The 14,759-nt window shown below is 53.4% G+C and overlaps 1 protein-coding gene across 2 annotated transcripts; it reads right to left on the bottom strand.

The window, feature by feature from the left end:
- Nucleotides 1-496: 496 nt before the first annotated feature.
- Nucleotides 497-13,047, bottom strand: YJU2B (YJU2 splicing factor homolog B). Of its 2 annotated transcripts, none has more exons than XM_027969519.3 (10): nucleotides 13,018-13,047; nucleotides 9,587-9,631; nucleotides 7,460-7,513; nucleotides 6,634-6,716; nucleotides 6,459-6,514; nucleotides 4,918-4,978; nucleotides 3,946-4,088; nucleotides 3,690-3,862; nucleotides 1,315-1,453; nucleotides 497-1,217 (listed from the first exon to the last, which is right to left on the bottom strand). In XM_027969519.3, the coding sequence occupies exons 2-10, from the start codon at nucleotides 9,587-9,589 to the stop codon at nucleotides 730-732; spliced, it is 1,200 nt and encodes a 399-aa protein (XP_027825320.1). In that variant the 5' UTR covers nucleotides 9,590-9,631; nucleotides 13,018-13,047; the 3' UTR covers nucleotides 497-729. The 2 variants fall into 2 exon arrangements, with proteins under 2 accessions (XP_027825320.1, XP_060272261.1); XM_060416278.1 differs by having other exon boundaries at nucleotides 11,884-13,047.
- Between the last annotated feature and the right edge of the window lie 1,712 nt (nucleotides 13,048-14,759).

The following is a 14,759-nucleotide window of genomic DNA, read 5'->3' on the forward strand; positions in this document are numbered from 1 at the left end:
GACGGCACATTACAAGTTCTGAGAGATTAAGCCAGAACCTCAGCCCTAAGAGGGCCGCGTGTCTTAACTATTCATGCTGTTATCTCCAACAGCTAGGACAGTGCCTGGTGCATTGCAAGCGCTCGGTCAATGAGCAATGATCCTTCTCCAGTTTAGGGGAAGGCGGTGGGCCATGAGCCTCCTGGTGGGTGCAGCCCTCACCTGTGCGCTCCATCCTTTGCTGCTTTGGGCCAGGATGCGGAGCACCCCACGTGCCTGCCCTGTTATCCAGTCCCCTTTTCATCCCTCACAAACTCAGCCTGTTGTTCCACCACCTCCAGGAAGTCAGCCCTGATTTCAGGCCAGCCTGGGCTACTACATTTAAACCCTTATCAAGCTGGGTGGGGACCAAGGCTGTGATCAGGGCATCCGCACTGGGTAGAGATGCTGGGCAAGCTTCATTGGGTGGGTGGCTGGGGGCAGAGCTCCTGGGCCCATTTAGCAATCTGAGGCAGGGGCAAAGAAGCAGGCTTTAATGTTGGGAGGTCTGGGGTCCCACAAGGCACAGACACCCTCTCCAGGACCAAATAAATAACTCCATCACCACGAGAAAGTGAGGTGTGCACAGGGGTGGGGACTGAGCTCTCCAAGAGCTGGTGGGCCAGTGGGGCTGCAGCCTGGGTGGGGCCACAGCCTGGGTGGGGCCTCCTGGGTGAGTCTTGGCCTCTGGAGTGAGTATGGACTGTGGCATCACTCACTCTCGGAACCGGAGTAGTCAGCCACGAGGGAGGAGCTGAGGCTGCAGGGCTGTGGTGTGTCCTGAGGGTTGGCTGCCTCAGGGGAGGTGTCTGGCGGGGGCTGGGGTCTGTCCTGACAGCTCTCCTCCTGCCTCAGTGGCCTGCTGTTCTTGGGGGTCTCAGCTGTCTCCAGAGAGCAGTCTCGGGGGGATGCAAGCCTGTTCTGGTTGGCCCCCTCTGGCATCTGTGGCTCCCCAGACTTGAAGGTTTCAGCCGGGTGCTGAGGGCTCTCTGGGACCTCCCGGGACCGCCGCCGCACGATGCCCAGGTGCCCCATGGTGACGGGGGAGCTGGTGGGAGTGGCTCTGCGGTTCTGGGCCAGTTTCTTCAGGACACTGCTAGCTTTGCTGCTGCTGCTGCTGGTGCTGGCTCCCGGGGTCGGGGGGAACCAGGAGCGGCTGATGATCTCTGTCCGCTTGAGCTTCTGCTTGTCCTCGTACGCTGGGGGGGAGAAGGAGGTCCAGAGCCGCCCTCTGCCTGAGCGCCTACCCCCCATCTCCCCCAACCCGACTCCCCACGCCCACTGGCCCCCACGCACAGTCCAGGGTGTGGAACTTCAGCAGGGCGGCCAGTCTGCGGTCATCCTCTGTCTCCGGCACCAGCGGGATGGCCAGGCTGGCCTTGGCCTGCAGTGCCTCGTCCCTCTCCTCCTCCTCCTGCATGGCTTTCTTCTTTTCCTGTGTCGGGGTGGAAGTGGGCGGAGAGGGACAGCGCTCAGTCACTCAGCTGTGTCCGAGTCTTTGCGACCCTACTGACTGTAGCCACCAGGCAGGCAAGGATACTGGAGTGAGTTGACATTTCTTCCTCCAGGGGAGCTTCCCAACCCAGGGATCGAACTCTGGTTTCCTGCGTCTCCTGCACTGGCAGGCAGATTCTTTACCACTGAGCTCTACAGAGCAGCCATGGGGAGGGAGGGTGGGTGTCAGAGTCATGCCTCGTCCATGCCCTCTGAGCTGGGAGCTGGCATGGGCATCCCCTCAACTCTCCTCCCATTTCCTCCTCTTTCAGTTTATGTGAGGAGAGGGCCTCACGCAGTGCTCGGGACATAGAACTTGTTCAACAAACAGCAGACACGACTGTTATTACTATGTGTGCCATTGGGTCCTTCACTCATTCATTTTTTTTTTTTTTTGGCTGTGACTCAAGGTAGGCAGGATTTTAGCTCTCTGACCAGGGGTCAGACCCTCGCCTTCTGCAGTGGAAGTATGGAGTCCTAACAACTAGACTGCCAGCGAAGTTCCCAGCCATTCATTCTTTCCACAAATACTTACAGAATGTCCTTCTAGTGTCAGGCCTTGTTCTAGACACTAGGGACACGGCAGTGAGCAAGGAAGAACCCTTGCCCTGCTGAAGCTGACGTACGAGTGGGTGAGTGAGACAAAATGATGAGGAGAAAAAGAATAAGCGTTGGCAGGGGGTTCAACTTTAAATATGGCACGTGGTGGAGCGGAGGGGTAGGGGCAGTCTCCCTGAGAAGATCATGTTCAAGAAAAGATGTCTAAGTGAGGCAGTCATGTGGGTTTTAGGTGGAAGGGTGTTCCAAGGGGGAGGGAACAGCCTGTGCAAAGGCCCTGAGGCAGAACTGCACTTGCCAGTGAGGTGGCCAGTGTGGCCGGAGCAGAATGAGCAAGGGGAAGGTGGAGATGGGGGTAGGAAGGGCAGAAGGCAGAATATTTGGGCCTGGTGGGCCATGGGGAGGACTTTGGGTTCTACTTAAAGGAAGTAGGAGCTGTGGAGGGCTCTGAGCATAGCAGGGATGTGGTCCGGCTCAGGTGCTCATGGGTGCCCTCTGATGGCTGTGAGGGGAACAGGCTGTGGGACACGAAGCTAGGAGCCACTGGGGACCAGCGTGGAGAGACGGTGCTGGTCCAGGCGGGAGACGATGGAGGCTGTGGATGTTGGCAGAGCCTGCCAGAATGTGCTGATGGATGCAGACGTGGGGAAATAATGGTGGTTATAACAAGAGGAACAAGGCTGAGTGCCTGGAAGAACAAAGATGCTTCTATTACTGAGACAGGGAGGATACAAGCAGGGCAGGCTAGGGACTGATGGGGTTTCCCTGGGATGTTATGTTTGGGCCCTCAGACGCCACTCAGGGATGCCCAGAAGGCAGGGGACACACAACTCAGGCTATAGTCCTGGCCAGAGGGACACACTTTTAGTAACAAATAACTAGTAAGAAAACCCTTGGGCTTCTGTGATGGCCTAGTGGTTGAGTCTGCCTGCTAATGCAGGGGACATGGGTTTGATCCCTGGTCTGGGAAGATCCCACAGGCCACAGAGCAACTAAGCCAGCGCGCCACAACTACTGAGCCTGTGCGCTGCAACTGCTGAAGCCCGAGTGCCTATAGCCTGTGCTCCTGCAACGAGCGAAGCCACAGCGATGAGAAGCTTGCACACCGCAGCCAGAGAAAAGCCAGCACAGCAGTGCAGGCCTGGCACAGACGAAAACGAAGAAAGATTACTCAAAAAAGCTGCTGGGCCAGATGCCCCCCGGGCGCTGAGATGTAGGGAGGTGGTCCCCACATGGTGGCTGGGGAAACTGCGGGTCAAAGGACTGCCTATAGTTAGGGAGTGATGGCGCACAGGCTGGACCTGGCTCGCAGCCCACTTTGCCTTCTCCCTGCTCCATTGTTACGACTCCCTGGTGGCTCAGACGGTAAAGAACCTGCCTGCAGTGCAGGAGACCTGGGTTCAGTCCCTGGGTTAGGCAGATCCCCTGCAGAAGGCAATGGCTACCCACTCTAGTAGTCTTGCCTGGAGAATTCCATGGACAGAGGAGCCTGGTGGGCTACAGTCCATGGAGTCACAAAGATAAGACATGACTGAGTGACTAACTTTCACTTTCTTCGCTCCACTGTTGGTGATGCCTCACCGCCTGTGGTCCCAACCCTGGGCTGGAGCCCCACTCACCCGGAACCTTTTCCGAAGCATGCTGTTGAGGGCAAAGTCGTCCTTCCAGGCGCTCTGGGCCTCCTGGATGTGGCTCAGGGTGGGGAGGGCCTTCTTGAGCGTGCTCCGGTCAGCCTCTCCATGCTCCAGGCGGAACATGGCGTCCATCTCCAGCTTCTGCTTCTTCTCGTGCTCTGCGAGGGTGAGAATGGGGCTGGGCCTTCAGGGCCCCGGCTGAGGACCAGGGTTGGGGTCCGAGCCCACCCACAGCGCTCACCTGTGGTCAGCACCTGTTCGTTGTCTTCCATGTCCCAGCGCTCCTCCTTGCGCTGGGCGCCGCTCACAATCACGTAGTCACAGTTGGCGGGGTCCGTCTGCATCTCGATGTAGTTGACACAGAGGTGGCATTTCATCCTGAACCTGGGAGGGCAGAGGGTGGCAGGCGGGAATCTGGACACTGTGGTTGCCCTGGGACACCCTGCAACCCCTGCCTGCTTCCCTCCATCTGTGTGTGTTACATCATCAGCTAGCATTCGCGGAGAACCTGCTGCACGCTGGTCTGTGTCTGGGGGCACAGCCGCGGGTGACACGTACGGGCCCATCGCCCCAGCACTGACCTTCTGTCTGGAGTTTATGTGTTCATCCCGTGCATTCGTTCATTCATTCACTCATTCATTCAACAAACCCTCCCAAGCCAGGCTGCTCTGCGGCAGGCTTGGTGCCAGCTGCTGGGGACACGGCGGTGAAGGAAGCCGACCTGCTCTCGGCAGGGCTGATGTTCTAGTGGCAGCTGAGTGGGCGGGGAATGCTCAAACCACCACAGCGCTGGGTGGAGAGCACTGCTTTAGGAAAGGCCTCTCTGAGAGGCGACTTTGGAGCAGACATCCAAGGAGGGAAAGGGGGCCTTGCAGATGTCTGGGGAAGACGTTCCAGGCAGAGGGCACCAGAGAGAGATTATGTGAGGAGCAGCGAGGAGGCTGTGTGGTTGGAGGAGAGTGAGTGATGGCGAGGGTGGGAGGAGGTGAAGGCAGGGAGGGGGCTTTGTGGGCCACGGGGAGACCTGAGATTTTTAGTCCGAGGAAGGAGGGAGCCATGGAGGGGTCTAGGTGGGATGTGCCCAGACTGACAGACCATGCTGGTTTCCAGGAGAGACCCGCAGGGGGTGATCTTCAGGCAGACGGTACAAGCCTCCCTCCCACTTAGACTTCTGTGTAGCCCCTCAGCCCTCGGCCCACCAGATTGCCTCTACCTGTAGATTGGGGTTGTGTAGTAATTGCCAACCTTCTTCTTCTCTGCATTGTAACGAACACCTGGGAGGAGAGGGAGAGAATGAGGCTAGGGCGCACCCTCAGCGTCTTCTCCTGGGGTGGTGGGGGGCAGACAGGAGTGGTGGCATTCCACTGGCCTGCAGGGGAGACACCTCCGGAGATTCAAGCGGAAAAGAGCCTTTGGGGCTGTGGGATGGGTGCTCAAGCCACAGAGGGTGGTGGGTTGCAGCCAGAGGGCCTGGGTTCAAATCCTGGCTCTGCCCTCCCAGCTGCGAGACCTTAGTCCAGCTGCCTGGATTGGACAGAGATGACTATGACGGCCACCACACAGGGCTGATGTGCACACATGGAGCACTTGACACAGGGCTGGGTGGCAGTGATCGTCCCCAAAGGGCTGGTTTTGGGACTTCCCTGGCAGTCTAGTGGTTGGGACTCCTCGATTCCACTGCAGGGGACGTGGATTCAAATCCCTTGTGGGGGAACTAAGACCCCTCAAGCCACACAGTGCGGCCAAAAATAAATAAGTGAATAAAGTGCTCAGTGGACAGCACGTGGCGCGCGCAAGGGCTTGTAGGCTTGGCCTGCCGCCGCCCCTAACCTTTACTGTTGCCTTTAGCATTTGAACCTGACTGTGCCCACAGGTGCACAGATGGATGCAGAGACAGGGGTCTGAGGCCTGCGGTGGGTGACTCGGCCCTCCTGGCTTGTGTTTCATTCTCTGCAGTGCAGACATCCCCAGCCCATCCCACAGCACCCAGCCCAGGGGAGAGCCTACAGGAGCTGGTGGCTTTCAGAGGGAGGGACCAGTACAAGAAGGGCCAGGTCACCCCAGTGCGGAGGCTGAGTGACCCCTCTAACGCACCCCCCTGATCAGACCCAGCCAGGGACACCTGCTCCAAAGGCCACGAGGCTCTCAGGGCACCAAGAGCAGGGCTCAGCTTGACCTTCAAGGCCGTGAACTAGAGCAGCCCCCAGCCTCCCAGGGAAAGAAAACCAGTGGGCCACACTATCCACCACCCCAAGTTCTGTTTTTGTAGTTTAAACCTTTTTCACTTAGTAAAGCAAGATCAGAGCCCAGAATATATCATCTAATTAGCGAAAAAAAAAAAAAAAAAAACCCACACCCCCAAACCTGGATATTCTCTAGAAAAATAATAAAGGCCCACCCTTCTTTTTTCCTTTCTCTGCACTAAACACTTTGTATGCCATGCAGGCGGGCACTCATATCATGTCAATTCAGAGATGGGTAAACCGAGGTGCATGGAGGCTCTGTTGCCTGCTAAGGGTTACCCAGCTTAGGGAGTGGCAGGGACGGGATCTGAACCCACAGCCTCCTAACCGCTCTGCCATGAAGTGGCCACAGCCCACCAGTTACTGGGGGTAGGGAAGGGGGGAATCTATCTTCTTCTCGACTCTTGACTGGGGCGTCAGCGAGATGGTCTCTCACAGTACTTAGCAACTTAGGGGCTCGCTGGCCATGGGGCTGGATAGTGGGGGGCGGGGTGGGGAGAAGGCAGCTCACCCATGCCGATGTGGTTCTTGCAGCCGTCGCACCAGATGTTATAGGGCATCTCAAACCTACACAAACAGAGAACAGCTCATTTGTCCTTGTCCGCACGCGTTCTCCCTGGGTGTCCATGCCTGAGACTCTGGCTGCAGTTACGCGGCAAAGGGCGTGGTGACAATCAGGGCCTTACCTGATGATGAGGATGCCCTGGGACAGCTTCCGAGCCCGCTCCCGAAGCGGGTGGCTGTTGTGGTATCTGTTGAGCGAGCCATGCTGTGTGGTAAGGAAGAGGGAGCAGATTAGCACTGCTGAGTCGGGGGAGCTCAGGTAATCCCTCCATGTTTCTGGGAGGCCAGGTGGTTTTGCTTCCCCTTTGGACCTACGTATGGGGAGACTGTGGCACAGAAAAGCCGAGTCAACAGGGACCACCAGCCAGGATGCCCTGATTCATTCAAAGGCCCATACTGAGCGCCCAGCATGGGGACACAGCCTGAACGAGACAGATGCGTGTCCCTGGCCTTGAGCAGTAGACATTCCAGGTGGAGAGATGGACAACATGCAAAGAAATAAACTGTGTGTCAGGGAGTTGTGAGGGCATTGAGAGAAATAAAGCACTCAGTCATGAGACGGAACACAAGGTGGCGTCAGGGAGGCCCTCTGTGAGGAGAGACTTAAAGGAAGGAAAGCAGCCTTGTGGGTCAAAATGGGCAGAGGTTCCTGGCAGAGGGAACAACGAGGAGGCCAGAGGAGCTGAAGCCGGAAGGGCGAGGGGATCTCATCCTGGCTCCGCTGGAAACACGCCACACCCAATGCTGGGTCCGCTGAGGACCACACTGACCACCCAGGAGGGAAGGCTGCCCCGAGACCCAGGTGGTGAGCGTAAGGCAGGGAGACTGCTCACGCTGCCTGGGCTTCTGCAGCCATGGTTCTGACTCCAGGAGGGGATGATGTGTGTGGGCCCCTGCCCAGGGGTTGCTTTGCTATTGTGGACATGGAGAAGGAAGGCTGCCCCTTACCTTCTCAGGGTTGAAATCCGGAGGGTAGTACTTGTTTACGCCTTTCCTTTCACCCTGGAAAGCAGAAGAGAGACGTGACTTAGGGTGGGTCCTGCAGGAGACCTACCTGGGCAGCCTCAAGGGGCGAGACCTGGACGAGGGAGACAGGGACTCCCTGGAGGCTGTGTGGCTGAGGACTGGAGACTTAGGGAGAAAAAAAAAAAACCCAGTCAGGACTTCCCTGGAAGTCCAGTGTTCAGGACTTGGTGCTTTCACTGCCGTGGCCCAGGTTCAATGCCTGGTCAGGGAACTAAGATCCTGCAAGCTCCACGGCTCCGCCAAAAGAACAGAACAAATCAAAACATGCTCCACCGCCACTGCTGTGGAAAATTCCACGAGGGTCACTCTCTCCTAGCACAATGGCTTTCACGGTTATTTTGGGACTGTGACTTAAAATAAGACACATTTAACACCACATACACACGTAATACAGTTGAAGCACGGGTTTCAGGAAAGAATCATCATCCAGCGGTGAGAGTCTCTCTTTTAACTGCTAGCAGCCACCCGCTGAATTGACTCAGTGATCTACCAAAGCAGTGGGTCTCACACCTGGCTGCACGTTATGACCATAGATTTATATTTTTTAAATATTTATTTATTTGGCTGTGCCAAGTCTTATTTGCAGCAGGTAGGATCTAGTTCCCTGACCAGGGATCGAACCTGGGCCTCCCGCATTGGAAGCACAAAATCTTAGCCACTGGACCACCAGGGAAGTCCCCGAGGAGTTTCTAAACCACATAGACACAGCACCTGCTCTGGCGCCCAGAAACGGGCTTTTCCTTTCTTTCTTTATTTTTTGGTGCGGTTGTTGTCGTTGTTCAGTTGCTAAGTCATGTCCCGCACTTTGCAGCCCCGTGGGGCTCCTCTGTTCATGGGATTCTCCAGGTAAGAATACTGGAGTGGGTTGTCATTTTCTTCTCCAGGGGATCTACCCAACCCAGGGATTGAACCTTCGTCCCCTGCGTTGGCAGGAGAATTCTTTACCACGGAGTCATCAGGGAAGCCCATTTGAAAAGAAAAATTATTTATTTGCTGTCCTGCGTCTTAGGTGCAGCACTTGGGATCTTGTTCCCTGACCAGGGAAGTCACAGGACACAGGGCTTTTCAGAAGCAACCTGGAAAACATGTTGCTACACATCCTTGTGCATACAAGTTTGTCTGCAATAACCAAACGGCGGAAGCAACCCAGGTGTCCACTAATGGATGAATGGATAAACAAACTGCCGTCCCACCATGTGAGGGGATATTACTGAGCCATAAAAAGGAAGGAAGCTCTAGTACTTGCTACAATGTTTTAACAGATAAACCTTAAAAGCATCCTGGTAAGTGAAAGAAACTGGATACAAAAGGTCACATGGTACAGGATTCCCTTGACATGAAAGGTCCTGAATAGACAAATCCAGAGAGACAGGAAGCCGACTGGGGGTTGCCAGGGACTGGGAGTGTGGGTGGACAAGATGAGAGCGACTGCTATTGGGTATAAGGTTTCCTTCTGTGGGTGATGGAAATATTTTGGAACTAGAGAGAGGTGGTTGTTGCAAAATATTGTGAATATACGAAATGCTGCTAAATCACATGCTTTAAAATATTCATGTTACTTTATGTGAATTTCACCTCATTTTTTAAAAAAAGGAAAGCAAAAAAGCTCCTGGGGTGATTTTAGCTCGCACAAAAGTTTGGGCTTCCCAGGTAGGCTCCAGTGGTAAAGAACCTGCCTGCCAATGCAGGAGACACAAGAGATGTGGGTTCGATCCCTATGTCGGGAAGATCCCCTGGAGGAGGGCATGGCAACCCACTCCAGTATTCTTGCCTGGAGAATCCCCATGGACAGACCTGGCAGGTGACAGTCCATAGGGTCACGCAAAGTCAGATACGACTGAAGTGACTTAGCGTGCACGCATGCCCAAAGTTTGAAAACCACTCCATTGAGAAGACCATGATGCAGAGTTTAAAAATACCTTAGAGCTTGGGGTCAGGGGTAGGGATGGGGAAGGAGACGTTTAGTGGGGAGAGGAGGCTACTTAGGGGGCCCCTTCCCCATAACAAAGACCAGAAGAGAAACCCAGTGAGCACAGCCCATCTACTTACCATCTTGGTAGCTGCCTACAGGTCCTCGCCCTCCACGTGGCCAATCTGAAAAGATGATGAGACACTGCTTTGTGGACTCACTGCCCAGTGCTGCCCTTCTGGACAGCTCAGCAGTCCACAGATTCCCTGTGAAGATGTGGGGGGCCGTGCGTGGTAGTCCTCCCCCTAGGTGTAGGAGGCATCCGTGGAGTGGTTTGGCTGTTTGGAAAGGGAGTGTCCCGTCCACTCTCCATCCGACATCTATTTCCCAGCTGACACTTCTCACCCCTCCATGGCCCCCATCATTGCTCACCCGGAGGAGTACCGTCACCTCCTCGCTAGGCTCCTGGCTCTGGCCTTGACTCTCACGGCCTGTTCTCCTCATAAGGGCCAGAACGATCTCTTCAAATATAAATCTGAACTACAGCTCTCCTGCTTAAAAGCCTCCAGGGGGCTTAAAACCCTTCCCTGGTGGCTCAGGGGTAAAGAATTCACCTGCCAGTGCAGGAGACTTGGGTTCGATCCCTGGTCTGGGAAGATCCCATGGGCCACATAGAGCAATTAAGCCCCTGTGCCACGACTATTGAGCCTGCTCTCTGGAGCCCAGGAGCGGCAATTATTGAGCCCACGGGCCGCAACTACTGAAGCCTGAGTGCCCTAGAACTTGAACTCTGCAACAAGAGAAGTCACTTGTCAGCAGTAAGAAGCTGGCACACTGCAACTACAGAGTAGCCCCCACTCACCATATCCAGAGAAAACCTCGTGCAGCAACAAAGAGCCAGCACAACCAAAAAAAAAAAAAAAACAACCTTCCAGGGATTCCCATGGCTTTGAGAATCAAGTCGAGTCCCTTTCCACGGCCTGCGGGGCCCCTGCTTGCCTCCCCAAGCCCAACTCTTACCCCTCTCCCTCTCCCTGTTCCAGTCACACTGGCTTCCTGCCTTAGAAGGCTCACGAGGTGCAGGCCCACTGCCTCAAGTGCTATTCTACCAGCAGTCCGTTGTCACGGATCTCAGCTCAGACATCACCTCGGTGAGAGGCCTCACCTGACTACGTGACCTCAAGTCACTTCCTCCCTAGACTTTCTATCATGTCATCCTATGTCTGTTTACTTGTTTACAGTCTGTCTCCTCTGCGAGGTCATACTGTGCTACGTCTGTGGCACCCAGGACAGTTCCTGATAAATGCTGACTGTGTGAACCTCTGATAATCGACTGAGGTTCCATAAGGACCAGTGTGAATGAATGACACAGGGGTCAAATACCAGGCTCCTTTCACGGGGGGTGGGGAGACATCCCTTCCCCCTGCATGTCCAGAGGAGACTTTCCAGTCAAACAGAAGGAAGTTCAACCTGATGCTAAAGAGAAACGCTATGAGAATGTGGGGTTAGCAGATGCAAACTCTTATAGATTGGATGGACAACAAGGTCCCACTGTATAGCACAGGGAACCCTATTCAGTATTCTATGATAAACCGCAACGGGAAAGAATATCTCAAGAAGAATGTGTGTGTATATATATATATGTACATAAAATGTATAACTAAATCACATTGTTGTACAGCAGAAATTAACACAACATTGTAAATCAACTGTATTTCAATTAAAAAAAAAAACTAAAAGAAATTAAAAAAAGAGAGAGAATAGACATTATGAGGGACTAAAGTATAGTCCAGAATGGGGACTGGCAAATTTTCTCCACTGAGGGCCAGCATTTCTGTCTCAAAGACTCACCTCAGCCAGAAAGTAGCCGAGAGTATGTTAATGTGTGGGTGTAGCTGCATCCTAGCAAAACTTTATTTATGGACACTGAAATTTGAATTTCGCACGACTGTCACCTGTCACAAAATATTCTTCTTTTGATTTTTTTTCCCAACCATTTAAGAAGTTAAAACCATTTTGTGCCGGCGGGCTGTACAAAAATCAGGCTGTGGTCTGATTTTGGCCTGTGAGTGGAGTTTGCTGGCTCCCTATGCTGGAGTCAGAAAGTCTCTAGTAATTTCTGCCAACTTAGCTGTGTGCTTTCTAATAGTTACTGTATGTCACACACTCCACTGACGTTATTACTATCTCCAGCTGGCAAACCAGCATGTGTCAGCTTAAATAACTTGCCGGAGCTCAGAAGCTGATGGGAAGGCAGAGCCAGGGTGAAAAGCCTCAGATATAAAGTCTTCCACCATCCCATCCTGAGCCCCTCTACACCTCAGATCCTCCACCTATAATGTGTACCCTGGACCAGATTCTTCTAAAGTCACTTCCAAACTAAAAATACTAACAAAACAGCAAGTGCCCACCCAAGCTTTCAGTTCAGTTCACTCACTCAGTAGTGTCCGACTCTTTGCGACCCCATGGACTGCAGCATGCCTGGCTTCCCTGTCCATCACCAACTCCCAGAGCTTACTCAAACTCATGCCCATCAAGCTGGTGATGCCATCCAAAACCATCTCATCCTCTGTCGTTCCCTTCTCCTCCTGCCTTCAACCTTTCTCAGCATCAGGGTCTTTTCCAATGAGTCAGTTCTTCGCATCGGTGGCCAAAGTACTGGTTTCAGCTTCAGTCCTTCCAATGAATACTCAGGACTGATTTCCTTTAGGATGGACTGGTTGGATCTCCTTGCAGTCTAAGGGACTCTCAAGACCCAAGCTTTAGGGACACACAGTTCCCTGGGCTGGAACTCCAGCTCCATTCCTCACTAGCTGGGGAACCTTGGCCATTGTCTGAGCCTCCCTGAGTGTACAGTTCCTCATCTGTAAACAGTGGATGACTGCAAGAAGACTTTCTGTGGTTGCTGTAAATGAAATAACATACTGGGTAATGCCTGCACAGAGTAAGCACTCCACTTCCAGGAACTGGGGTCTTTCAGTGGTTTTATCACCCCAGTGAGTAGCACAGGTTGGACTATAGGGGGGATGTATAGAAATCTCTGGTTTTTGGTGTCAAGAATAACACTGACACCCATTGGCTCAGGGCATAATGCTGGGGCTTGGATCCTGACTCTGCTGCTTTCTAGCAGTACAGGCAAATTCCTTCTCTCTCTGAGTCTGTTTTCTTACTTGTAAAATGGGGTTTATAAAAGTATCAACCTGATAAGGCTGCTGTCAAGACTCGTTGAGTTAAATAAGGATCTAGAACAGCGCCTGATGCAAAGTTAAACGATGGTCGTTTTGATTATTTCTCATGACAAACCATTTTACAAGCATCATTTTACAAAATCTTCACCACGACGCAGCGAGGTAAGGCTTACTGTCCCTAAGGAAAACCTGAAGAGGTATCGGATACGGGCCGGGGTCCGGGGTTTGGGGTCGCGGGCGGCTTAGAGTACCAGGCCCACGTCCGCAGAGCTCCGTGGACCCGGCACTTTCTCCCCCTTCGGGCGGCTCACAGGCCTGGTGAGGAAGTGGACAGACCCCTAGCCAAACCGGGCCTGCCGGCCCCTATGCCCTCCCGCACTTACCTGCCCTCCTGCTGACGTCACGGCGAGTCTGTCCCGGAAGTCCCTTCTGGGCGCGAAAGGGGGCGTGGCGCACCCTCCGCTGACTGAGACGCCTGCGCGAGGCGGGGCGAGGCGGCGGCGCCGCGCTGATGGGCTGGATGCCGAACACGCCTCTACCGCTGGAGTAGACCAATCGGGCCTGCCCTTGCCAACTGCACGCCCGACACGTGCCCCACCCTCGCCCCGCCCATTTGCCCGACCCATTCTAAGGCCTGCCTTTCAGACCGCGCGCTCCCCACAGCCAGATCCAGCCCGCCTAATCGGTGGGGCGAAGGTGGGCCTGTCCATAAGATGAAGAAAGTGAAGTCGCTCAGTCGTGTCCGACTCTTTGTGATCCCATGGACTGTAGCCTACCAGGCTCCTCCGTCCATGGGATTTTCCAGGCACGAGTACTGGAGTGAGTTGCCATATCCCGGGCCGAATCGAACTAGCCCATTTTATATATATATATATATATGTATTTTTTTTTAAAGTTTTATCAGTTTATTGCTACCAACCCATCTCCCTCCACCCTCACGCACGAGTGCTCAGTCATGTAACCCCATGGACTGCAGCCTGCTAGGCTCCTCTGTCCATGGACTTTTCCAGAAAGAATACTGGAGTGGGTTGGCATTTCCTTCTCCACAGCCCTTTATTTTTGAATGCCTAGCGAGATAAGAATTGTTTTTCCATTTTTTTAAGTAGTTGATGGGGGGGGGGTGGTGGTGGAAAGAAATCAAAAGGATAACACATTATGACCTCATGAATTTCAAATTTTAGTGTCCATATATAAAACTTTATTGGAGTACTGCTATGCCTATTCATTTACCTGTTGTCTGTAGCTGCTTTCCCATGACAACGGCAGAGTTGAATGGTTGCCACGGAACGCCTGTGGCCCATGGAACCTGAAAATGTACTATCTGGCCCTTGTCTCAGAGCCTTCTGCTAAGTCACTTCAGTCGTGTCCGACTCTGTGCAACCCCATAGACGGCAGCCCACCAGGCTCCCCCGTCCCTGGGATTCTCCAGGCAAGAACACTGGAGTGGGTTGCCATTCCGACCAGCTTAATTTTGCCTTCTGCATGGGACAATGGCTTTTGAATGTACTTTTGTGCTTTGTAGAGCCTAACAGAATTTGTTCATTTGTTCATTCAATAGCTGTTTACTAGGTGTCTGCTCTTTGTCAGGCCATGGGAATTTGAAAGCAAAGAACACACCTATTTCTCACTGATGCAGACCTGCCAACTGACAATTTATCAAGGACAGTGTGAAAAATTACGCTACCACTATGATTGCTACTTTGACTGTGTTATTTGGTGCCAGGCTCTGTTCTAAAGCTCTCATAAGTCAAATCTCCTATAATGGTGGCACAGACAGTAAAGAACCCACCTGCGATTCAGGAGACCCAGGTTGGATCCTTGGGTCTGGAAGATCCCCTGGAGAAGGGAATGGCTACCCGCTCCAGTATTCTTGCCTGGAGAATGCCATAGACAGAGGAGTCTGGCAGGCTACAGTCCATAGAGTTGCGAAGAGTTGGACATGACTGAGCAACTCAGCACACTACTACTATGACTGCTATTATTACACTGTTATTTGGTGCCAGGCCCTGTTCTAAAGCCCTCATAAGTCAGATCTCCTATAATCATAGTGCTGTAAAGAGATTGCTCACTATTCACCAGACGTCATTCACCAGTGCTCACTTGTCACATATATCACCTGGGAATG

The sequence above is a fragment of the Ovis aries genome, chromosome 5, assembly GCF_016772045.2.
Source record: "Ovis aries strain OAR_USU_Benz2616 breed Rambouillet chromosome 5, ARS-UI_Ramb_v3.0, whole genome shotgun sequence".
Classification (NCBI taxonomy): Eukaryota; Metazoa; Chordata; class Mammalia; order Artiodactyla; family Bovidae; genus Ovis; species Ovis aries.